Below are 25,583 nucleotides of genomic sequence, written 5' to 3' on the forward strand. Positions count from 1 at the left end.
GGATGAGGCTGAGACGCACTCTGTGACTCTCTAAAGGAGTTTGGGGCCTACTTGGGGCTGAAATAGCTTGGGCAGAGAGAGCACCCCTCCAGCCCTCTTCCACCCTTGGCCTCTGGTCTACTGACGTTTCAGAAGCACAGTGTTTGTGGAGCAGGAACTGCCCCAAAGTCGCATTCTTCACAGAGAAAGCAAAGCAAACCAACACGAAGAGCAACAGCAGCTCCCAGAGCTGGTCGGCCAGGAGGGGGCGAGGAAGGTCACCTTGCCGTGCGCCCAACAGGTGCCGTGCACCTTGGCCCGCAGCGCCGTGAGCCGCGGGCGCCCGGCATCCGGCAGCAGGAACCTGAGCGAGGCCGGCCTCGGAGGCGGGCAGAGGGACGCCTCCACCCAGGGGTTGGGGTGGGACGCGAGTTAGCATCGGGATGGTTGCCCAGGCCCCGGGCACCCAGCGTCTTCTCCTCCGGGCCCCAGAGACTTCCCGCGCAGTGGGGAGGTGCCCTGGCCCTCTAGCACCATCTTGCCAAATGGCAACCCCACCCTCGCCTGCCCGTTTCCAGAAGCCGGTGTCAATCGTGCGAGCTCAAGAAAACAGGGACTGAGGGTGGCTTCCAGGTTCCAAGCAATGGCTGCGCCTTCTTGGCAAAACCCAAAGCTGATGCGGATAAGTCTCTGCGGGTGCAGATGACCGGGGTCCACAATCCAGTGCTGGCCTTGGGGGAGCCCCCAAGCCTTGCGAAGCACCTTTCTCAGCAGGTGCCTGCACCGTTTGGTTTCAAGGTGTGTAGAAGGCACTGTCAGGGCAAGGAAATCCTCCGTATTTGGAGTACGAAGCGTGGAAGGTGTTGTCGGGGGCTGGCGCCAGTCTCTCGCCTTTCTGCCACCAGGTGGCGCCCGAGGCACATCGTCCTTCCTCGCCCGCAGGGCTCCGGGACGGTGCTGCCAAGAATGTTCTGAGCCCTGGGTCCTGGTTCTCTTCTCAGCCCCTTGCACCTCGAATCTAGGCCCAGAGGAAAATCCACATTTACACTCTCCCTCCACCCTGTCCCCAGGAAATGTCAAGGCCTTTGAAGTGAGGCTGGGAGCTAAATAACCAAGTTGAGGGGAAAAAAAGGGCAGTTTTATGTTATTTGTAACGCGTTGGCAGAAGTTTTGTTTTCATCTCTCCCCTTTTTTAAACTCGTCCTTGAATGGCAATCTGAGGAGACCATCAGGTATTTTAAACAAGAGTAAAAGAAGGGCGTCTGCTTATGTGTCTGGAAGGACGGTGGCTGAGCAAGAGAGAAACACACCACGGTGTGAATATAGCCAAGTATTCCATTTATTAACAAAATAAGTCTTACCAAGGGAGAGCTCTATTCATCCCAAACAGACCCCGCGGCCCCCGCTCGGCTGCATAAGACCAGGAGGGAGGGAGGGTGTGAGGAGAAGACCCAGGGGCTGAAGTCTTCAATCCTAGTAACTGAGGAAGCCCACGGCCAACTTTGGGGGTTCTGTTGGGTCAGGCCTGGGAGGGGGCGACGGGGACTGCTGCATTCCGTGTGCTCCCTGACTCTCCCACCTTCCCCCAAAAGCGCTAACATGGGTGTGTTGCCAGCTGATACTACCACTGGTCTGCTTTGGAAGGATCTAGCAAGAATCACACACCAAGCCCCTACCGCCAAGACAGGGACCACTGCCCCAGTGACCGAGCAAAAAACAATGGCTATAAAAGCACTTCGCAAACTATACGAGCAAAGTTTCATGCCAGCAGGGCCTTCTAGGACTTTTACTTGAGTAAGATGAGCCCTGCAGGTCCCCCACCAGCAGGCAGTGTGACCACCGGGGTGTCTGGGGCCTGGAAGAAGAGTAGCTCTGTTGGAGGCCTCTCGGGCCATTGACTCCTGCTCAGAGCAAGACAGGGGAGCAAGACTCTAATTTTGAGGGCCAGGGTGAAGACCAAGGACCCTGGGCGGAGAGGGTGGCAAGGGAGGAGTCACAGAGCAGAGTTCCAGGTTAATAAAAGCACAAGACCTCCAGCTCCCAAGGCCACTCCCTGCACCCCCAAATGAGTTACCGAAAAAAAAAAATCCTCCTCTCTGTTACTTGTACAAAAGAAAAAAAAAAAAACAACAGAACCTCAAATGGACGGAAACAAGAAGGAATGAAGGGGAAAGAGGGGGTAAAAGAGATGGAAGAAATGTAGTTTGAACAGTTAAGAAGCATGCAAGAAAATCTCCAGGAAGGGCAAACAAAACAAAAAGAACCCGAACTCTCCCTCCTCCCCCTAAAAACCAAACCAATCAAAAAAGAAAAAAAAAGCCAAAGGAAAAAGATTTAAAACTTACATCTAAGAAAAAGAGTCAAGAAAGGAAGAGGGGGTGGGACATGTAGTTACTTGCGTGATTAATATTATTATTTGGGGGAGGGGGGACGGACTTTTTGCATACCATTGACTCGTGTGGGCCGTTAATGCACTTATATTCCCAGCTTGTAAGCTAACATTATAGTAAATAAATACACAGTCCGGTGGGGAGGGTCTGGGCGGGGATCCGGCAGGGCTAAGCGGTAGTGGAGGCAGCAGCGGAGGCGGGTGGGGGTGCGGGGAGAAGAGGAGGGTCGGGGTGGGAGGAAGGGCTGTAGTTACTGGTATCCGAGCGCGGAGGCTGAGGCCAGTCTCTGTCCGTACAGCGCGTATGGTGAGTAGTAGGGTCCGGCTGTGGGGAGGGACGGCACGGCCAGGCCCCCGGCCGTGGATAAGTGGCTCTTGCCATAGGGGTGGTACCGGCTTAGCCCCAAAGTGTGTGGACTCCGCAATGACAGCGACCCGGGGCTGCCCGGGGCGGTGGGCGGGGGGAGGTGCAGATGGCAGGAGGCGGCGGCCGCGGCGGCCGCGGCGGCGCTGCCCAGGCCCGAGGCCCCCGGGTAGGCGGCCAGAAGTTTCTCCGCGCCGGGCAGGGCCGTGTGAGTCCGTAAGTGGCTGAGCAGCTCCTCCGAGGTGGCGAAGCGCTTGTCGCACGGCCCGCTGGCCGCCACCCAGTTGCAGCTGTGCGGCAGCGGTTCGTTCTGGAGCATGAAGCCGTAGGTGTAGAGCGGGTGGCCGGGGAGTGCGGCCTGAGCGGCGCTGGACGAGAGCGCGGCGGGCTGCAGCGGGTGCCCGGGGTACACCAGCGGGTAGCCCCCTGCCTTCAGGCTGGGCCCGGCCGGGTCGTGCGCGCTGCAAGTGGAGCAGCTGGAGCCGCCGAGGTGCGAGGCGCTGTGGTAGCCTCCCAGGCAGTAGGGGTCGCGGCATAATCCCTGCAGGAAGGAGGGCGGGGAGGCCCCGGTGAGCGGGCTGGAGCTGGGAGGCTTGCCCGGTGGCAGGCCCAGGCCCCCGGACAGCTGGCCTCCCACGAGGCCGGACTTGCTCGGATCCAGGCCAGGCACGAACTGAGACGGGTAGCCGGCGTAGGCGCCCACGATGGAGCCGTGGTAGCCGATGCTGGAGGGTGGCAGCGGGAACACCGAGTGGCCCGGTTTGTAGGGCGACACTGGCGCCACGTGGCCGGCCCCCACCAGAGCGGAGGGCGGCTCGGATTTGCGCCCGGAGGCTCCGGCCTCGGCGCCGCCGTGCGCGCCCGGCTCGCCACCGCTGCCGCGGCTCACGGCTGCAGGCTCAGGGCTGGGCTTGGGCTCCTGGTCTTTCTTGTCCAGCTCCCCGCCGCCGCCGCCCCCGCCGCCGTTCTTGCAGTCAGAGTGGTGCGGGGAGCCGCCCCGGGAGCCACCGGGAGAGGACGAGGACGACGACGCGGAGACCGGCGCTCCATGCGGGGGAAACGGCGTGCAGGTGGCGCTGGGGACTCTGAAACCCGCCTTGTCTCCGGGGGACAAGGAGGAGGAGGAGGAGGTGGAGGACACGGAGGAAGAGCCGCTGTCTTTGCGGGAGTCACCGCCACCGGAGCCTTTGGAGTAGGGCTTGAAGCTGGACTTGTCCTCGGCCGGGGAGTCCCCCAGCTGCTTGAGGGCAGCAGACGCGGAGGCGGCGCCCGAGGAGGAGCGGCCAGGGTCCTTCTCCGCTCCCAGCCCGTTGGCCGCCGCTACCGAGTTGAGCTTGGACGAGGGCGGCGGGTCCGGCTTGCCGATCTGCGAGCAAGTCTGCGCCAGCAACGCCAAAGGACTCTTCTTGGCGTCCAGCTGTGGGAGACAGCGGCAAGGGGAGGGAGAAGGGGGTGAGACTAGAGACCCGCCGATCAGGCAAGCGGGGCGCTGGGGAACTGGGTGGGCTCAGGGAGCTCGCAAGGCGGCGCGACGGAGCGGGAAGGCCTTGGAGAGAGGGTCTGCGAGCGCTGGGCGGGCGGGGCAGCTGGAGGATCTGCGCTCACACTAACCGTCGTCGGTGGGATCCCTTGCTCCACCGGGTCCTGTAATGCGCCACAGGCTTTGGGGAACGGCAGTGGAAGTAGTCTACCAAAGGCCACCGCCGGAGAAGGTGACTTCTCTAGTCGGGGCTGGGGGAGGGGCTGTGACTCGCCCCCCTTCCCTCTAATCTCCTCCTCCTCTCTGTCTAGGCAAAAACTTATTCCTTCAGTTTGGGGAACTTCGCTTGGGACGGGATTCTGGCGGTGGCGCCGCGGGGTAGGAGCGGGGAGACGCGCGTTCGGAAGCCAGTGCTGCCGTTGGCGCTCTCTTCGTAGCCCCTCCCTCCCGGGGAGGGCACCCAGGGAAGTGGGAGGAAGAAAGACCTGGGATCGGGAGTGCCTGGGCGTAGGGCGCTCTAACCGGATGGGACAGAGGCGGAGTGGGACGGGGGCGACTGGGCTTCAAAGAGAACAAACCCTGGTGGAGGCGTAGGGGCAGGAAAGGCCCAGGAGAGATCATCTCTGGCCTGGAAACTGGGTGCCGAGGAAAAGTAAAGGACCCAGTGGAGAATCCAAGAGCAAACCCAATCCAGGAGAAAACACGTAGCTCGGCAAGGCGAGTGTGGAAGGGGAACCTTCCCCGGAGAAGCCTAGGGAGAACCAGGTGGGTTCGGATCCCTCTGTTCTCCGTCCCTCCTCACTCCATCCGCCAGTGTGGCCGGACCTGAGCGTCGCACGGAGCCCGGGGCGCAGGGAGCAGGGTCGTGGGCCCAGCAGTGGTGGACGGAATGGGGCCGGCGCTGGGCGGGCAGCGACCAGGAGACTGACCTCAATCGGGCTGACGGGAGTGGAGGACAGCGGCTGCAGGTACTCCGGGTGCAGGAGGTGGCCGGTGTGAGCGCTCAGCATCTTCAGGACCCTGATAGGAAGCCGGTTAGCCTGGCGCAGGGGGTCCGCCGGGGGCAAGAGGGACACCGCCGCGGGCACCGCTGGCCTCTTCCCGCCGCCGCCGCTGCCGCTGCCGCTGCTTTCGGGTGTCCTTGGGTTAGATCCAGCGGGCGAATCGCTCATTTGGAGGAGGCAGCGCCACTGGGGGGGCGGGGAGGGAGGGGGTAGCTCCGGGGAGGCGAGCTCCCGGAGCGGGTGGGCTCGCTCCGCAGCACCGAGAGCGGTGCAGCAGCCGCCGCGCCTCCACCCCTCCTCCACCGACGCCGCCGCCGCCGCCGCCGCCGCCGCCGCCTCTAGCCCCGGCGAGCAACACAAAAACCTTTGCCTTCCGCGAGCCGCACGTCAAATAGCCGCGATCGGCAGCCACACTTCAAAGGGATCGCCGCGCCCGCCCAATCGCAGCTCTCGCCGGGACCCCGGGGCGGGGAGAGCGGCGGGCGGAGGCCGGCGCTGCCGGTGGGAGGGGAGAGCCTTAAAGGGGCCTCGCCCGCGCGCCGCCACCGCCTCGGCCTTTACCGCTCGCCGTACTCCTCCCCTCCCCCCAGCTGGGCCGCCCCTGCCGGGGGTCCCAGGGAGGACAGGACTTCTCCGGGACCCTGGGCTCTGCGCCCTATCCTCCGCTGGCTTTCCTGTCTCTCTCCCCTCTGTCTTCGCACCTCCGGGGGGTGGTGCTGGCGGGGGCAGGCACCCGCCAGGCCGTGGGTGTCTGGGGTGGGGTGAGGGGGTGGGGAGGGGTGGGGTGGAGTGGATGGTTAGGAGCGCCGGGCTCCGGCTCCAGTACGGCCGAGGCCGAGCCTCTCCCGCAGGCCGCCTAGGGGCTGGCCGCGCCTCCAGAGCCCCCGCTCTGCTCGGGCCCTGCTCGGGCGCTGCTCGGACTCATCTCCGGTCCAGCTCTCTTCCCCTAGTTGGCTTCTCCCGGGTGTGCTCATTTGGAAGCGCCCGAGCCTTGGACGCATCCATGGTTCTCGGCGCGCGGCGTAAACCGCTCCAACTACTTTGAGCCAGTCTTGTCCGAAGCCTGCAAGTTTGAGGACTCCCTTCCGGGGTGAGATGGTCGCGATAAAGCGCGGTTCCGCAGGTTATGCGCACCGCCAGGGCGCGCCTGGCGCGCGGTGCCTGCGCACTGATTTATAGGTTCGATGTTTGGGTGTGTTTCAGGTTTCTTACAATGTCCTGTTTAGAGGCATAAATTCTCTCACTGCACCGCGACTAGCTGCTTTTGTCGGGGGTAGGGTGGACCCAGGAGGAGAAGGGGATCTCTCTGGAGGAGGGGGCATCTCTCTAAGTGCTGCACGTCGATACAAACTCCAGAGATGCGTTCCCCCATCCTTTTCTTCTTGCGGGGGAAAATACACTAGGTTTTCCCACGGAAGTTTTGGAATAAAAACTTTTTATAAAAAATAACAGTATCTCCCTCCTCCAACCCACTCCCCCTACGTCTTCTGGATAAAGCTTATATCGGCAGCTTCGCACTCGGCAGAGATTTTACAGTCATAGTCCTGACGTTGAGAACCGTAAAGTTCCTGGTCTGCCCATCAGAAGGTGAAGCTGGTCCTTTGTGCACCGGCCTCCGGGGAGAGACCACTTCTCCGTGCTCTCGGCGACCGGTGGAGGCGCGCTGGTGTCACTGCCTCGCTTAGAGTTCCACTTTCCCAGCCTGAATCCATCACTCCGATTGTCAGGCCTGTCACTGGGGGCATCTTTTTCCAGGACTACTGGTCCCTGACTGTCACTCTTTCATTAACGCCTTGAGATCCTATGAGAACCCAAGATGGGGATAGATGATTTCAAAGGGGTTCTTCCAACAGACAGTAACAACTATCAGAAATAACAAGTGGCAGTCACGAACCTGTAGCTCAATAAAGAAGGCAACAGGCACCACTCCCAGGCCATAGCAGTTACTCCCTGGATCCGTCTGTTTAGGGGTGCAGTATGTATAGAAATGACTCAGGCTTTCCCTACCTCAATTATCAGATTACAGTGAATGTCAAGGGATGCCGTGACTGGGTGATGTAGTCCATACCGCAGCAAGAGGGGTACAAGACAGGGGGTGGCCCCATTTATTTTACCATAGTGGTCCCTATCCCCCGCACCCTCAATCTGCTCACGCCAGCCTCTGGGTACTGTGACATCCCTGCCACTGCCAATACCAAGTTTGAAGTCCACTGCAGGGCTGCTTCAGCCGACAAGACCAGCTGGCCCTTGGGAGAAACTTCCAGAATGGAAGCAGGTGGGCCTTTGTGGGCACCTTGGAGGAGCAGGAGGAGCTGGGAAGAGAGGAGAGCTAGGAGACAGGAAAAGACGAAAGACTCCTTCTTGATCATTGTAACCAGCTCAGCTGTGAGCACCAGCCAAGAACTGCTAGGACCCAAGCAGATGTGTGTTAGGGATGATTAATGGACAATCAGCAGGGAGCAAAGGGAGGGGAGAGAGACAAAGGCATTTCAGAATTTGGGAGGAATAGAGGGGCAGGAGGCAGCAGAAAGGGAGGAGAGAATGGAGGGTGATAAAATATTTAGTCTATTTGGTCAGGAAAAGGGAGGAAGAAGGTAAGGAATGAGTGAAAGAAGGGAGAAGGGAGGAGGTGAGGACAGCATGGCCCAGCTGGAGGCTGGGGAGTTTGCCCGGGGCATCATATACTGTCCTTAAAAAACCCACTCCCTTAGCTCACAGCTAATCCCTAGGAACAGGGGGTGCCGACAACACTTAGGTGGAAACTAGGCCTGTTTCCCCTGCTCCTGGAAAGTGCTAGCAAGGGAGTAGAGGCACCCTTCCCTTTGGGGTGCTGATGAGGGCAGCAGGGCCCCTTTGGCCGGATCCATTTGATTGTCTTGGAAGGGAAAATAGAAAACCACACTTAGCCAGGCCAGAGGCCTAATTAAAAGATACTAGATGATTATTACAATCAGTACTTGACATTCACTTAGCTGAAATGCTAACCTCCACAGAATCCTAAATGGGGCCCTAGTGGCCTAAAGCAAGGGCCGTATTCAAAGGAATGGCTTGTCACCTGGGAAGGAATAAGGCTTAGTATTGGGCTGGGCCGTGTTTATTGAAGGTGATGGGATGTGGTTGAGAAGGCCATGTGAGACACAGCGGACTTTCAGCGCACAAGTCCTCCGCTTGCAGAAAAGTGGCAGACGTGTGGCTCAGGGACAGCCCTCTCTCCAGGCCCTTCCCAGAGAGCCCTGGGAGTGCGGGGTGCCGTTCCACTAGGGCTGCTTGAGAATGCCCCCTGCCAATGTGGTAGAGAATGACAACTGGGTGTGTCAGACTCGATAAGCTTCAGTTATCATTGTTTATCATCCCCACTTACAGAGTGGGGAGGTTTAGTCACTTACCCAAAGGCACGTGACTGGAGTCAGGTCTCTGGGAGCTGGGCCTCTGAACCACATGGTTGCTGTGGCCCTGGTGAGGAAACCTCCCCAAGCTTCGGTTTCCTCCTGTAGAAAACCCAAGAGTGGTCACCTCAGGGTTGGGAGGCAGAGACCAGACAATGCAAGTCCCACGTCTGGGACCTGCCACAAAAACCCAGGTAAGTGATCGTCTGTGTCTGTGGGGGATTGCTCTGGAGAACAGCCATTGCACACCTGGATCCGGAGGCCCTGAGCCCTGAGCCCCCACCAGAACACCCCAGCCGGCCTGGAATTCCACCCAAAGGAGGGTACCCCTCACCCCTCCAGCCAACTATGGCCTTAAAAAAATCGCCTCTCAGAAGCCATCAAGAAAATCCTTTAGGAAATTCTGAATATGTATAGATTTTTTTTTCACGATGTCAATTTACATAAAACTTGCTGCCCAGGGAAAAAAACGCCTGAGTCAGGTGGAGCGGAGAGGTGGCAGATTTGCTGTGTGGGGTTAATGCCGAGTTTCAGTCCTGGCTGAGGCGGAATTTGCCTGAATGATCGCCTCTCTCTGCATAACACTCAAACCCTAATGGCTACAACATGAAATAATATCTCACTGGGTAACTATTTACATTTTTTTTTTTAAACAAGCTGTAAGAACTCTGAAAAGTCTGCCTCATGAAGGACTTGGTTTTCCTCCCTGGCGCTTAATATCTTTCAGCGGCTGGTAATTACTGCCTTGGCCAGGAGCCCTGATTTAGCGCAGTGTGCTCAGGGCCCTGGGAGGCCCTGCCTCCGTCCGTCCTATCACAGCCCCAGGCCTGAGAAGGCCAGAGGGGCATGAGTCAGGCAAAGCCAGCCTTACAGAGGAGCCCACTCCAGCAGCCCCTCTCCAGTGTTCTCACAACTCCGATTCTGCTCCATTATTACACCCATCCAAGGTCATCTGCCATTATTTATTTACTTCCATTCTCCCGCTGGACTGGGACTGCTTCTCTACTGTCCTCATCCTCTCTGTATTCTTATTGCCTTCCAGGGTGTTTAATGACATCCAGCCAACACCAAAAGCCAAACACTCATGTAAGCACTTTGCACGAATTATCCCGTTTGATCCTTGTGGAAGCCCAAAGAAGTAGGCCCTATTGTTACCCCGTTTCATAGAGGAGGCAGCAGAGGCACAGAGAGGTTTAGTAACCTGCCCCAAGCCTCAGCTGGTAAGAGGTAGGGGTGTGAATCCGGGCAGTCTGAATGCCCTACACGCCCCATGATAGTTTGTTGGTGAATGAAGAAGAATTTTACATATGGAGGGCTGTTTATTTCTATCTCCTGCACTGTATTAGCAAAAAGACTCATGGTGGATGACTTAGCATTTTGCATGATGTCAACCCTATGAGCCTGTTAAAGGATCTTTTCCCAAATCTGTGTTTATCATCTCACAAGATGCTGAGTTATTTTCGGCAGTTTTTTTTTTTTTATCCCTTTTGCTAGATGAAGAATGGGACTCTGAGAGCTGGGGGAGTCTAAAGTCAAGCAACCCCGCCAGCGAGGCAAGGAGAGGCCTCCCTATCTCCCTGGTTCTCCTATCCCAGCCTATTGCAGGGAGGATGGGGCCGTGATACCTTCTGATAAAAGAAGGAGGAATTAACTACTTTTCCTCCCCCTTTAATTTCCTTTGGAGACTTGGTGGGAAGGGATGGACAAAGGAAATGTAGACTGAAGCTTATCTTCCAGCCCCATGTTTGATCCTGGTCCTTGAGCAGCGTGCTTTGAAGAAGTGGTTTCGTTTATCTCCTATCAGCCCCAGGGAGATAGGCGGGGCTGGCGGGAGAGGGGGCTGGAGGAGGTGTGCTTTTGAAGTTCTTCTCCCTCCATCTGCCCCGCCCCATACATCACCCTTAGCCCTGGGCCGTCACCCTCGACTACTTTGTTCCTTTGGGCCTTCAAGTTCCTTGGAGACTCCTCTTTTAAGTTGCAAATACTGCTGGGGGGGATCATACTTTCGTAGTCCGCCAACACCTCAAATGCGATTGGCAGTTCATGTGCTACCCGGGGTAAATAATACCATTGATTGAGCCTTGCTGTGTGCCAGACTCGGAGTCTCTTACATGGAATAACTCATTTTTTTCTCACTGTACAAACAGATGAGGTGGGGACGATTACTATGCTTGTTCTATAGACGAGGCGCTGAGGCCCAGAGAGATTCAGTCACTTGCCCAAGTGACACAGTCAGAAAGTGTAGAACCGAGATTCAGATGCACAGAGCTGTTTCTGGGCCAGGCTGTTGAGGGCAGGGCTGAGTACGAGGGAGGCTGGAGCCGGGGAGAGAGCAGCAGAAGAAATGGGAAGCAAATAACTTCAGACTTCAACCGTCTTCTGGGGAACGCTGGTCTTTGCAACCAGGATTTTTTTTCCTCTCCAGGAAGGAGACTAACGTAGAGAGGAAACTGAGGCAGAGAAGGAAGTGAGGCAAACATTCACTGGATGGATTGGGCTAGAGTGAAGGAATTCATCCAGTTACTGTTTATTGGCCGCTTGGCAGGTGCAGGCCCGAGGTGATCCCACGACAGTAAGGATGAGAGCAAGCCGGCCAGTCCTGGCCTCCCACCTCCCTGGCACGCACATTCCCTGCTCCTAAAAGGCAGGGCAGCCCTTTCCTTTGGGCTGCCGTGGGCTTCTTTTACAGATTAAAAGAAAAAGTCAGGAAGCCCTAACTTAAATCCTGCTCAGTACCCTGTAGTTCAGTTGCCCACTTTTTAAAAAAATTTTTACTTATTATTTTTTAAATTGAGGTACAGTTGACTTACAATATTATATTAGTTTCGGGTGTACAACATAGTAATTCACAATTTTTATAGATTATACTCCATTGAAAGTTATAAGGGGGGAGGGTATAGCTCAGTGGTAGATCATGTGGTTAGCATGCATGAGGTCTTGAGTTCAAGCCCCAAGAACTCCATTAAGTAAATAAAAAATTGCTAAAAAAATGGCTAAACATTAAAAACAGTTATTATAAAATATTGGCTATATTCCCTGTGCTTTACAATATATCCTTGTAGCTTACATGTTTTTCATATAGGAGTTTGGACCAGTTGCCCACTGTTTTAAAGTGCATTTGCTCTAAGTTGGGTTCAGATTCCACCACATTTACTGAGCACTCTGGGTGCCAGGATGAATTTATCCTAAGTGTGTTCACATAGCATCTCTCATTGGGGTATAAGGTGAGTCCAAGAGCAGAGTGGAGGGGAGCAGGGACCAAGTCTACCCAAGCGTTCTCCCCCCATGCTCTGAGCACCCCCCAGCTGGAACCACTGGGCCCCCAGGAGAATCGTGGTGGCAAAGTGTATCTCAGTTGCACAGGGCGGATGTCCCACCTGCTTCTGACCCTTCCGTGGGCTTCAGCCATGAAGGTGGTGATGTTTCTCTGGTCCCGCCTCCTTCTGGCGGATAAACCTCTAAACTTGCCCAAAGCCTGCCCTTTTCTAGGCTGGGCTCCCAACTAGCTGGGGGTGTGTAGCTCCAAATTCATTTCAACAAATATGATTAGAGCAAAGGGGAGAGCTGCTCAGGCAGTGGCCCAATTACCACTGGTTGGATTTGATAAAACCAAATTCCAAGATGTCAGAACAATTTCGAGGAGTGTTTATTTCTGTGGCCCTCTGCCAGCCTCTGCTGGGAGAAGGAAACCTGAGAGGTGGGGTCCCAACCAAACTGATGGCTGGAAGTATCCAAGTCTAGTGGTCTGTTCAGAGTGGGGATTTACAAAATCACTTCTCTTTAAAAGTAGATTTAAATTATGATTCATTTTTTGGGGAAGAGTGCACTTATCTATTTATGATGAAGAGCACTCCCCAAGGTGGATAAGCAGTCTTCACTTCCTTCTTATTTTTATTTTTCCATTTTTGAATAAGTATTCCTTGCAGAATTCAAAGGTACCAAAAGGCGTGGACATATGATTTCTCAACGAGGGTTGAGAGAATAAGAATTTTCTGCTTTATCAACCATTTATCCAGGAAAAAAAAAAAAAAAGGGCAGCTGGGTATCCCAGTCCCCAGGCGTTGTGGGACCCGCAGCTTCTCAGTGCAAAAATGCACAGCCTGAGCCCTTCTCTTGTTCCTTCCTGTTCCTTCCAAGGCCTGGGCCTCCTGGAGCCACCGAGTCTCACTTTTTGTGCATGACCTTGACCATGAGACGCTGGGAGGACCCCATCAGGACTGGGCAGGCGGGTGTTGATGGGCTGTGAAATCAGGATAAAGGAACATTCCAGGCTGTCTAAAGTACAATTCTAACGTCTTGAAGACCTTTCTCGGGCGCCCTGAGCCACCCCTCCCAATGCCTCTCTTGATAACGTTCAACACGAACTTGTTCTGTCCGTCCGTCTTTGTTTCTCTCATTCATTTCCTTAAGTAAATAAATCATTGAACAAATGATTAAAAACAACAACAATAACAATAAAAATAACCCACACAATCCAAACCAGAAAAGCTACAGTAGTTAAAGAACCACCAGGAGACTGGGTCCTTCTCCATATGTTTATTCCTCTTCCACGTCAGGCCCTGGGTGAATTTTTCACCACTGCAGTCAAAATGCATAGTGACAGTCTTATTTCTGACAGGAGACATGTTTTTGTTTTTAAACAACTGACAGAGCTGCAAGATGGGAAATGCTGGGGAAGTGCGATTTGGGGGTGGGGGTGGGGGTGGGGACGAGCAGGGGGGTAGGATGCTGGCAGAGGAGAACAGTATTTTCCTTATTAAAAGCTGGAATCCATCCTTTCTTCCTAGAGCAAGTAAAGAAAGGCATCCAGGAAGAAAGCTGGGGTGGGGACATTGCATGGCGACAGGACTCAGAGGTCTGGACCAGGGGGCTTGCGTTGCCCTTGAACTGCTTCTGACTGGGCTCCCTCAGAAGGGACCACGTGGATGGAGGTGGAGAGGCAGTGAGAACAGAGGAGGAAGGTAGACTCGACTCCCCAACCCCGCCTCTCCCTGGGTGATGTCTCTGGTCAGCTTGACGGACGTCCTTGAGTCCCAACAGGTCCGCCTTTGACGTGATGCTTCTCGGTCCAGGCAGAGAATTAAAGTCGGACACTCTGGGAATGGTAGAACAGTCAGAGCTCGTGCAGACGGCTCATTCCTGGTGGGTGCAGGGAAGAGAAATAAAATGTTCTCACCTGTGTTTCAGGAGCAAGCACTTTCGTTTGGCCAACCACCGGAGGTGGTAACCTTCGCCTTACAGCGGGTCCTCCCTACGAGTCTGGAGGGGAAGTGATAGGAGATGAGCCCTGACCAGGAGAGGAGAAACAGCAACAATCAGAACAATCCAGAAAGCAGGGGAAAGGAAGACCTTGGATGGAAAAGAAGCTATAGTCTCCACCATAAGAGTGAATTCAAAAAAACCCTCTGGAGGTGGTGACAGGACTCCAGGCAGGTGGAAAGGAATTAGATCACTCCTGGCTTTTCAGAAACTGTTTTTTTTTTTTTAAGTCTTGTTTGTGGTCTGGGGGTCCTGTGTGTGATGGAAAAGATGGACCAGAAGCAGCTAATTCCACTGAAGGATCTTTGACTATTTTTTTCCTTGGTTTCTAGACATAATTATATTGCTAGGGGATCCACTGGACCATTGGATTAATTCAGCCAGCTTGCCTTTTCCAAGATGGGCCATAATATAGCCCCCAGTCACCAAGCCAACCAGCCCAGGTCTGCAGGGCCCTGTGCTCAGGAGCCTGCCCACACCCACTGGCAGGGCTGCGCTACCCTGGCCCTTCAGCTCCAACCTGAACAGGATGGATAATTAGAGCATTTGGTCAGCTTCTTCCTCAGGGACACAAATTCAGACCTTCTTGGAACACCCCCACCCCCACAACCACCCTGCCAGCCAAGCAGGATATTGGTTTTTTAAACCCCAATATATTTTGCCAAATAAGAGAGTGTTAATCCCCCCGCCCTCCCCCACTCCGAATGAATTGGATTACTTAAAGCATCTTTTCGGAGACGTCAGCAGTTTAATAGAGGCAATAAGTCAGGGCTGCCCTTGTGTTTTATTTTTCTGCCAGTATTTAGTTAATTAAAGAATGCAAATTAAAACACCTTAATTTATATAATATCAATACCAACGCCTTAAAACATTTGGCATAACTGCTCTGGCACGTCCTTTACATAAACTCTTCAGAGCAGTGCTAATAAAAATGAAAAAGGTTGTAAATCAAATTTAATTTATTCATCTTCTGTTTGGTATGAAAGCATATGCCAAAATCAAGTTATTTATGAGCGAGTCATAACAATAGGCATTTTTGTTGGTTGCAAATGACAAAAGATTTTTCCGAGGGATGTGTGTTTTAATTTTGAAATGTCTCTAGGTGCCTCTGTTTTCTGGGCTCTGATCTCTAAAATTTATATTTTTGTACCCAGAAAAAAATAGATTTGGATATTGGAAAAGTATAGAGCCTAAAAACATGGGGACATCTACGCCAAAAATCACCGGCTACCATCTGCCCGTAGATAGACACGTACATCGTGTGAATCTTCAGGTGAGATAAAAGGTTGCTGATTTATATCCCATTTCTTAAATATTCCATTAAAAGGATTATCTCATAAGAGTCTTGGATACAGAGGGCATCGGAAGGGATTTGGTGTGTGGCTGCTTTCTTGGATGACTTAGAGCTGAACTACATGTACGTGAACGAATAGCAAAACAGCACATTTTCTTTGGTCCTGGAGGAAGAACAGTACCGAGGGATAGCACGCTCTGTGCCCCATGGCAAAGCTCCCTAATGCAATTGTCTTTTTTAAACTATCCTCCTCCTTTTAAATGGAGATACTGGGGATTGAACCCAGGACCTCACGCATGCTAAGCATGCTCTCTACCACTGAGCTGTCCCCTCCCCCAAACTCCCTTCTTCACCCAGCTTTCAGCCCCACTCTTTACTCAAACAGGTCTCAGAGCATGTGAGAGAGTTGAAATTCCAGAAAAAGCCTCTCCATCCCGAAAACCCCAAGCAAATTCATAGATACGATCCTCTCGCCAGCTCGTGGCTTCCTCACATGGGAGAGAAGAACCCAGTACAATACTCGGTCCTAGTTTATTCCTTATCTTTTACCATGAGCATCACAAGTCTGGTAGAAGAGGTAGAAATACTGGGATTCCTCTCTTGGGGAAATGCAACAGACGGGGTGAGTGGCATCTTTCTGTGATCTTGACAGCCATGGATCCTGAGCAGCCACTAGGGCTGGGGGGGTGGGGAGACTGCTACAAACCCCCAATAAAATATGTCCTGAAAGCTCCCCTTCTGATGTTAACAACAACAGGAGACCTTTTACACTTGTTCCATTGGGAGCTAACGGGATGCCCTCCCTTGCCTCAGACTCACTGCAATGGCGAGCTAGAAACTCACACTCTTTCAAAGAGATGCTTCTTTTGGAGGTGGAGGTGGGGTGGTACCAAGCAGAACCAGCGAAAGTCGTAGAAAAGTTAACTGTCCCCTCTCCCACCCCCATGGTCCCTGCCCCCAGTCACCTCTCCCAGCTCCAATCCACAGTGTCTCACCGGGTCATGGGAAAAGAGTCAGGTGTGGCAGACAGCCTAGCTTGAGGGCAAGCTGAGCTGTGTGCTCTTATGAGGACACCTGGCATCACCGTCCCTCGATGGGAGGACTGCAGGGAGGGCTGTGGGCAGTTTCTCCAGGCACTGGCACCGAGCCTATGCGTCCTCGTGGGCATTTTCTCTCTCACTTTTACTGGCTACGTATCATCTTAAAAAGCTGACTTTTACCTTTATAGTTATTTGCATCCCTCCTGCTCCAGAAAAGATTTGAGGTCCCTTACAATTCGAAACCCAGGTCCAGTAAAACTTGAAGCCATTAGCAGAAAAGTAACCAGATCAGAGCCAAGGATAAAGGAGGAAGGGGGAGGAGGCAGCAGAATATTTACACCCGAGGGGGAAACACTGAGATTAAGGAAAGCAAATGCAATTGAGAACAAAACCCAGCTCTGAACTCCCTGGTAGCTTGGCAGGCAGCTGCCAGCTCTCATATTAACTGTGGATTATAGCACCTCAAGGGCAGGTGGGGGCTCACGGCTCTGTCAGCCCACTCGGAATCTCTGTTTCCTCATCTGTAAAATGAGGATTAACTCACCTATCACAGAGTTCTTGTGAGAATGAAATTCAACAACAGACAGTAGCTCACTTGTGTGGACTGTGCACAGTCTCTCTTCTTTGTATTTTGCACAGACACGTGTCACCAATCCTAAGATACATTTTTCCTTGCATTTTAAACATCTCTGACACTGATTTTTTTTAAAAGCCTGTGTCACAGATTTTCAGCCTTTTTTTCTTTCTTTGTTGGACCTGAGATAATGGTGTAATGTAGGTTATTAGATGAAATATGTTATAAACTCATTCAGTTCTCACAGTAACTTTACGAGGTAGATGCTTTTTTGGCCCCATTTTATGGATGAGCAAACAGAGACAATAGACCGTTTAGATGACCTGTTCAAGGGCTCCTACTGGTGAGCAGGGGAGCTGGGAATGTGTTCCAGGCTGCCTGACTCTACTGTTTTCCACTGAAACTTTCAGCAATGATCATTTCAGCAACATTTTCTCTGTTGCAGGATGGAAATTAACTTACCTGGTCCCTCTTAATGGCTGTTTTTTCCAAATGGTCTGTTGTTACACTGAGTAATGCTGATGTCAATATTATTATTACACATGTATTTGCACAACTGTTCCTCACATACTTGTTTCTTGTCATTTGACTTTATTTATGAAATATGTAAAAATAAATTTTGTAGATCAAATTTATCAGTTGTTTCCTTGATGACTTCTAGCCCTGATTTTTATACTTTAGAAAGGTCTCCACTCTCAAGTGGTAGAATAAAATGATTCATCCATGAAAAAAAAAATTCACTGTTAATAGAACAGTGAGATCCAGCAATTCCACTCCTCAGCATATATCTAAAGAAAACAAAAACACTAATTTGAAAAGACACATGCACCCCAATGTTCATAGCAGCACTATTTACAATAGCCAAGACACAGAAGCAACCTAAGTTTTCATCAACAGATGACTGGATAAAGAAGATGTGGTGTATATATATATATATACAATGGAATACTACTCAGTCATCAAAAAGAATGAAGTCTTGCCATTTGCAACAACATTGATGGACCTAGAGGGTATTACGCTTAGTGAAATAAGTCAGACAGAGAAAGATGTTATGTTATCACATATATATGAAATCTAAAAAAATGAAAGAAATGAATGAATATAACAAAACAGAAACAGACTTACAGATGCAGAGAACAAACTAGTGGTTACCAGTGGGAAGAGGGTGGTGGGGAGGGGCAAGATAAAGGTGGGGATTAAGAGATTCAAGCTCCTATGTATAAAATAAATAAGCTACAAGGATATATTGTACAGCACAAAGAATATAGCCACTATTTTAGAATAACTTTCAATGGAGTATAATCTATAAAAATACTGAATCACTATGTTGTTCACATAAAACTAATATAATATTGTAAATCAACTATACTTTAATAAAAAAAAGTTTCACCATTGGACACTGGGGATGTAAGATGAAAAGACAGGTACTTGCCCACAGACTCCAGTGAGGGGACCAAACATGTAGACAAATCATTGTATCTCGGAACATCAAATGCATCACTGGAAATACATCCAAGGCTTAGAAGCAAAGAAGGGAGAGATAATGTTTCTCAAAAGCCTCGCCTTTGAGCTTAGCTCTGTAGTAGAGGCTACCCCTCCTGCAGGTTAGGAGAGACACATGTTTTCTTGGCTCTGAAAGATCTGTTGGGTGGATCTTCAGATGCTAGGCGTGAGAACCTGTGTGGACACGTTCCAACAGCAGAGAACTCAAAGCACAGGCGTGTCGCGTATGTATGTGGACACTGGATGAGCCTTGAGGGAAGCAGATCTTAAGGGACCATCATGCTCTCAGGCAAGGCTTGGAAGTGACTTTGGGACAGAGACACAGGGAGAGGTTTGGCCTCAATGCTAGGGCTGGAGCTTCTGTCCCTGGACACCCAAACAGGAGGGTGGGGAGCTGGGGGAGGACCTGGAAAAGGGGAAAATAAAGGAGAGAAACAGGAATGAACCACCCATTTGGAGTAAGAAAATGCAGCTTCCGAAGGAACAGGACCATAGTCTCTGGGCTGCAGGGAGGCGCGTGGTGAAGGAAGCAGCCAGCTTGGATGGAGAGTGCTTGGGTGTGAGACCTATTTTGCTTCTTGGGAACACGATAGCCTTTGAATCTCAATTTTAGCTTGTGTCGAAAGGGCACAGCGACATTGTACTTACTGCCTCACACAGCACTTGAAAGATCAATTAGGATAATATATGTGAATGTACTTTCCAAACTCAATAATGCTATGCAAATGTGAGTTATCACTGCTGTCCTGGCTGGGCCCTTTGCTCTCTCACTTCCTGGCTGTAGGATCTGGGACCAGCTACTACAGGGGAAAAAGAAAACTCAGGGAATGAGGCTTCCCACAGTCACTAAAGCAGCTTGACTTGGAACTTGAAGCTCCTCTTGGCTGTGGGTCGGGTGGGGTGTGTCTCACTGACCCCCAACCTAGTGAGGAAGCTTGGGGGCTGCTGGGGACCCCTGGAGAGTCCAGGGACTCTGCCCCCAGGGTGGGGATGGGGGCCGAGCCTTCAGTGTTCACTGCCTCGGGCCCTTTGACCCCAGCCCAGCAGCAGCGAGTGAGCTGACCCTGGGAGAGAGCTTGGGGCGTATCTTCAGGGAGCAGAGAAAGACCGGCAGCCTGCAGACCAGGACTTAACACAACAAAACAAACTGATAAAAACAAAGCAAATCCACTCTGATGGTACTTCCCCAATAAAGACTATTTTCTAACATTTCAGACAGGATGAAATGTTTATTATCAAAGCCTCTTCTAGACCAAACAAGAATGGGATGGCCACAGAGGTCTGTGGCCCTGTTCATTGCACGGTTGAAGGGTCCAGGCTGTCCCTGTCTGAGGCCTCATCGCCTGCAGCCCGAGAGGAGAAGGGTGGCCGCCCGGGACGGGGAGGGGACTGGTGTCAACAGGACACTCCAGGGACAGCAGAAGCCGACTCCACCTTTTCTGGCCTTTTCCTGAGAAGAAGGAAGGAGGAAGTGGGAGGAGAGAGAGGAGGAGGAGGAAGAGGCCTCGAGCTGGGGAGGGTAAAGCAAGAGAAGGGTTGAAATAGAGGGAGGAAGCGAAGACAAGGAGGAAGAGGGGCGGTGAGGAGAGCTGGACCAGCGAGAGAGGGAAAAGCCACGAAGCATTCGCAGGATCGGCCGGCGTCCGCGCTCCGCCCCCGGGTCCCCTCCTGGACCGTCTCAGCATCTCCCACTCCCCTCCGTTCCTCATCCTTCGGGGAGACGGGCCCTTCCGAGCAGGGCCTGCCTTCCTTGGCAGCAGACAAAAGGCCATTTCTGAGTTGCACAGAAAAACGTGTTACTTTGCCAGAGGGGCCGGGTCAAGGGCTGTCGGGCCCAATCCGGGGCGAGCGGAGCGTGGGCAGAGGGGGGCTGTCAGTCACCGGGAGTCCTCCGTGAAAGGGGCCCCTTGTCAACTTCCCCTGCCTTTGAAGTGACTGGGATGGAGGTGCTCAATTAAAAGCCCATCAGTCTGTAAGTAAATCAACGCCTATCAGGCTTGTCACATCAAACAAACGATTATTACCCCAGCCCGCCCACCCCATTAATCTGGCTGTTCCTTCTTGACGGCTCAGGGTCAGGGCACCGTAAATCCTGTACTGGATTCTAGCCACCTGGATCGGGATGAAAGCGCTGTCGCCCCGAGCGGCCCGCTCAAGCGTTTCCCAGAGTCTCCCGGAAGACGGAAGACGGAGGATGGAGGAGGACCCAGGGACAGACAGAGGCATAGAGTCAGGGGATGTGATGGCAGAGAGAGACCCAAAGAGACAGAGACAGAAGGAAACTGAAGGAGACAGAACAGAAGTGGAGAGAGAGCCTGAGAATATAGGCCAAGGGTGGAAGTGATTGGAAGACACCCAAAGTAGTGGAGACAGGAGCCATAATTCACCCCGAATGTTAGGAATGAATAGATGCTTGTAGAAGACAAGGAGGTGTCTGAAGGAACTTCTTGGTCACTGGGTTCTGAGTCTGTGTCAGAGAGTGATCTAGGTTAGGGTCCTCCTATCCCCACCGCAACCCCCAAATGTTGCTGAGCCAAGGGGGTGGAGGTGGGAGGACATGAGCTTGGTGCTTTGCGGAGTGATGCTCTGGATCAGACATCTAAACACGTGACGGCCAGAACTGGGTTTTCTGCAATGAATGGATCTGAACAGACCAAAGGGACTGAATGTTAGGTTCTGATGCTCTGCTGAGCCAGTCCTAAGAACCACTTCCAGGGCATTTCTCCCGGGCTCTAGGGCTGCTTTGCAGGTTCTTTCTGCTTTGGGGATCAAGCTCTGGCTTTCCGCCCCACTGCAGACCAGAAGGAGGCAGGGTAGGGAGAAGAGGAGAGAGGACAGCTGTATTTTGGGCTTGAAGGAGGGGCTGGGGAGGAGGTGAAGGGCGGGGGAGGAGTGAGGAAGGAGGTGCAGTGTCCAGTTTGGAAGAACAAGGCATGCTATTTCAGGAAAGGAAAGAAGAGTCTTTCCCCAAACGCCCATTCCAGAGGTGCCCGAAGGTATAGCTCACCCTGACTCGTGAAGTTTCAAATCTAAAAAGGGCGGTCACATGGCTTCCCCATCGCTCGAGGAGTAATTCCCCAAAGAAAACAAGCAATGGAAGTTGGGCAGGGGGACTTCCTCCCCTCCCTCTGCCATGGGGCTGGATGCCCAGCCCAAGAACTTGTGGTGACTTCTTAGTAGACAAAGAAAGAAAATTCTAAAGAGGGAGACTGGACCACTGTCTTACTCCATCCACAAAAATCAACTCAAAATGGATTAAGGACTTGAACATGGTACAAACGACTAGGTATAAAATAAATAAGCCACAAAGATATATTGTAAGCACAGGGAATATAGACAATATTTTATAATATCTTTAAATGGAGTGTAATCTATAAAAATACCGAATCACTATGTTGTTCACCTGAAACTAATGTAATATTGTAAATCAACTATCCTTCAATGAAAAAAAAAAGACTTGAACTTAAAGCCTGAAGCCGTAACACCCCTAGAAAAAAACCTAGGTGTCATGCTCCTTGACGTCAGTCATTCTTGGTGATGATTTTCTGGGTTTGACACCAAAAGCAAAGACAGCAAAGGCAAAAATAAACAAGTGGGATGACAGCAAACTATAAAGCTTCTGCACAGCAAAGGGAACCGTTCACAAAATGAAAAGGCAACCTACAGAGTGGGAGAAAATATTTGCAAATCATGTATCTAATAAGGGGTTAATATCCAAAATATATAAAGAATTCGTACAACTCAATAGCAAAAAAAAAAAAATCAAACAATCCGTTGGGAAAAAAATAGGTAGAGAAACTAAATAGACATTTTTCCAAAGAAGGTAAGCAAATGTCCGACAGGGACATGAAAAGGCGCTCATTATTAGTAATCATCAGGGAAATGCGAACCAAACCCACAATGAACTATCACCTGTTAGAATGGCTAACAGAGCATATAAACTTCTGGTTACGAGATGACTAACTTCTGGGGAATCTAATTTACAGCATGATGATTATAGTCAATAAGACTGTATTATATACGTGAATGTTGCTAAGAGAGCATATCTTAAACGTTCTCATCACAAAAAAAGAAATGGTAATTCTATGATCAGATGGAGATGCTAGCTGACACTAGGGTGGTAATTTTAAGGTAAAGTCTATCACCTTAAATGTAGACAGTGTTCTACATTTATCCCATTGTATCTCATAAACCATAAAAAGAAAATTCTCAAAGATACTCAAGACATTTACAACCGTCTCCATCCTCCCCCAGACTGCATGGCAGGAACTGCTCACTGCAAATCCCAAAGACAGGCCACCACCACGGCCACAGGCTTGGGCCAGTGTGCAGGGTTTTCTCAAGCTAGCTGCCCATCACTCCATTGTAAACTCACTCATTCCACCATCAAGACCCAGCAGTGCGGCAGCCAGTTCCTCATTCCCGAGTTGAGAGACACGTTGACCCATCCCAGGTGTCAGTGAGACCTTTCCCAGAGATGAGGAGTGGGACACAGACACTTCACAGTGTGGGAGAATTATCCATGCTTCGTATTTTCACTCATTCAACCCAAATTTGGTATTTAATATTTACCACCTTACAGGCTCTTCTCTGAGTCCCGGGAATATGGCAGTGAATTTGATGGCCCAGGTCAAAGGGTAGGTGGAAGCTTTGACAAAGAACCCCAGGGTCTGACCTCATCTTTATCTATATGCCATGTATGCTCTCATCACACACATATTTGCTAAGCACCTACAATGTCTAAGTTTTGTGCACAAGTTGGCAAGGAAGACCAGAGGAGAGATAAGACACACGTTGTGAATAAATCGAGTGCATGGTTTAAAGCCAGGAAAAGCCAGGAAAAAGCTCAGCGAGAAAAGAGAATTTATCCAAGTTACCAAGTTACTTCTTTCTTACTGAAAGTCTGGCATGTAGACACATGTTAACTCTTCAGTCATGACAACTTTCAAACCTGCTCCGTGATATCATGCAGTGTGGGCTTCCTGTTTATTGCTACTGTTATTGGCGGTAATGACAATGTAATTCATCGCCGTTGTGACTGCAGACACATCACAACACTCCTTCTCTAGGAGGCAGGTGTTGGAAAACTCTGGAACTCCATTTCAGGCCTTGTCAGGAGTCGTGTATGGTTGAGAACTCCCAGAAATTGGAGACTTGCCTCTTGCAAGAGGCAGAGTGGTGCAGAGGTTAAGTGAGCCAGGCTCTGAAACCAGACTGCAATTCAAAACCAGCCTGCAAATGCTGGCTCTCCCGCTGGCCTGCTGTGAGGCCACGGGCAAATCACTTGAACTCCCTGTGTGTGTTTCCCCATCTGTTAAATTGGGGTGATAACAGCCCCGGCCTCATAGGGTTATATGACAATTAAATGCATGTAAAGCATTTACAACAGCACCCAACAGACAGAATATGCTCAGTAATGCCTGTCATTATTATTGCTCTACCTCGTACAAAGTGGTCTCTTGAAGGGACAATTGGCGTGATGCTCGAAGGACACTTATTCAATTAATGCAACGGTCTTCCTGGATTTAAATATCACTGGAAGTCATTCATATTAATTTTTCTTGAGAAATTCTTCCTGCGTTCAGCACCTGAGTTTTAACTATTTGAACGATTTGTTTTTACTAAAAGAATTTCTAATGTGGCATTTGATACACACAAAAGAATGTATGTTTGCATCATGTTTGTGTATTTAAAGCCTGTGTGTGCTTCTTTTCTGTCCTGTTTCCTGGTCTCTTCTCTGGAAGTGACCACTAGCCTGAATTTTGTGTTTATTATCCCTTTGCTTTTAAAAAACATAAAAAATTAAAGTATGACATAATACAGTAAAATGCACAAGACTTCAGCACACAGTTTGATTAATTTTTACAAAGTATACACGCATGTAACCACACTGAGGTCAAGATGGGGCATGTTACTGGTGTTCCAGAAGCTTCCCCCATGCCCCTTCCCAGGCCATTCTCCCCACATGCCCACAGCCAGCTAAACACCATTCTGACTCCCATCACCCTTTCTTAATGAACACACACTACCGTTTCATCCATGTGGATAAATGCTCATCAAGTGCCTGTTCCGCAGTGTCACTGTAAGGGCTGCGGTCTCATCTGTACACGACAAAGCACGTATGTGTACGTGGAGCACGGGTACCTGGATTAACCCTCATGGGCTTTGCTTTGGGTGCTCCAACAATCTCCAGATTTACAGGAAAGTGCCTTTTGGCAAACAGCAGTCCTCACACTAAGAGTTCCTTGCTGCACGGTTCTGCCTTACTTGCTCTGAGAAAGGGAACAACTCTCACACCCTCCCCTGCTCCACCCACGACGTGCATCAGGACCCCTCGGCGTTCTTGTTAAAGACAACTCTTTGGACACTCCCACCCAAGCTAAACTTTTTGGGCTGAGGTGGGTATAGGGCTCAGAAAGTCACATTTTTACCATGTTTTTCAGGTTATTCTTAAGTGTGCTGTGGTTTGAGAACCACTGCCCGGATCTCCTTTCTCCTTTAGCAAATTATCTAAAATATTTATGGAAGAGACTTTCAGGGAGCCCAGAAAAAAGGGAGCTGACTTGCAGTCATGCTTTTCGGCACTGAGGTCGCCATGAGATCTGGGGTGGGGATGGTGGGTGGACCTGGTTTGGCCACGTTCCATGCCTGTGTCTATCTTGCTGGGCATAACTTTGGTCCCTACAAGAACTTTCCAGAATTGCAATCACTTAAACATTCTTTCCCGAGCTTTTCATCCTGTTCATCTAAACACATACGTGTCAGCAGAGGATGATGATTACATACCATTAAAAGTTGACCAACTGTCCTGGTTTGCCCCAAACAGAGAGGCTTTGCGGGATGCATGGATTTCAGTGCCCAAACCACGATGGTCCTGAGCAAACTAGGATGACTTGGTCACCCGAGCAAACGTATCTTATAGATCTTATGTATTGAAACTAATGCATCTGGAAATACCAGCTTTGAAACCCACATGGGTTATAAAATAAAAAGGAGACTAGCGTGGGATGAAAAGCATTTTGGGATTCACCAGATGAGTGGTGCAGGACCGGACAGTTCACAGTGCTGACGGGCGGGCAGATGCTCCTGTGGACCCACCACGTTGGATGGGGCAGCCGCCCTTCTTCCAAGTCACGTTGTGCTGGCAACAGTGGCAGGAACACAGCTGGAGTGAGATGTTTGTGCTTTGAGAGGAGGCTGCCTTTCTGACCTAACAGTGAGCTCTTTGGTGCCTGGTTCCACACCCCTAAGTTGTCATGACAGCAAATAAAGAGTGTATCTGGGCTGGGGGGACACGGTGGGCAGCCCTTC

General features: G+C 51.2%; 1 protein-coding gene and 2 long non-coding RNA genes across 4 annotated transcripts; 1 reads left to right on the forward strand and 2 right to left on the reverse strand.

Annotated features, from left to right (window-relative positions):
• Positions 1–1,300: 1,300 nt before the first annotated feature.
• On the reverse strand, positions 1,301–5,904 carry ZNF703 (zinc finger protein 703). Its single transcript, XM_072950276.1, has 2 exons — positions 5,142–5,904; positions 1,301–4,149 (listed from the first exon to the last, which is right to left on the reverse strand). The coding sequence occupies exons 1-2, from the start codon at positions 5,382–5,384 to the stop codon at positions 2,620–2,622; spliced, it is 1,773 nt and encodes a 590-aa protein (XP_072806377.1). The 5' UTR covers positions 5,385–5,904; the 3' UTR covers positions 1,301–2,619.
• Positions 4,634–17,404, forward strand: LOC140689439 (uncharacterized). 2 transcript variants are annotated; one of them, XR_012064377.1, is made up of 3 exons: positions 4,634–4,977; positions 13,390–14,031; positions 15,016–17,404. It is a non-coding gene; the product is annotated as an uncharacterized lncRNA (long non-coding RNA). The 2 variants fall into 2 exon arrangements; XR_012064376.1 differs by having other exon boundaries at positions 13,790–14,031.
• Positions 13,124–25,457, reverse strand: LOC140689438 (uncharacterized). The gene is made up of 3 exons (XR_012064375.1): positions 25,059–25,457; positions 13,779–13,889; positions 13,124–13,697 (listed from the first exon to the last, which is right to left on the reverse strand). It is a non-coding gene; the product is annotated as an uncharacterized lncRNA (long non-coding RNA).
• Positions 25,458–25,583: the final 126 nt, after the last annotated feature.

This window comes from Vicugna pacos, chromosome 26, assembly GCF_048564905.1.
Source record: "Vicugna pacos chromosome 26, VicPac4, whole genome shotgun sequence".
Lineage (NCBI taxonomy): Eukaryota > Metazoa > Chordata > Mammalia > Artiodactyla > Camelidae > Vicugna > Vicugna pacos.

Bases quoted from the DNA above. Each gene is read 5' to 3' on its own strand.
- ZNF703 (XM_072950276.1), bottom strand. From the start codon at position 5,384: ATGAGCGATTCGCCCGCTGGATCTAACCCAAGGACACCCGAAAGCAGC. The intron at 4,150-5,141 runs GTCAGTCTCCTG...TGTCTCCCACAG, and splicing joins CTCCCGTCAGCCCGATTGAG to CTGGACGCCAAGAAGAGTCC.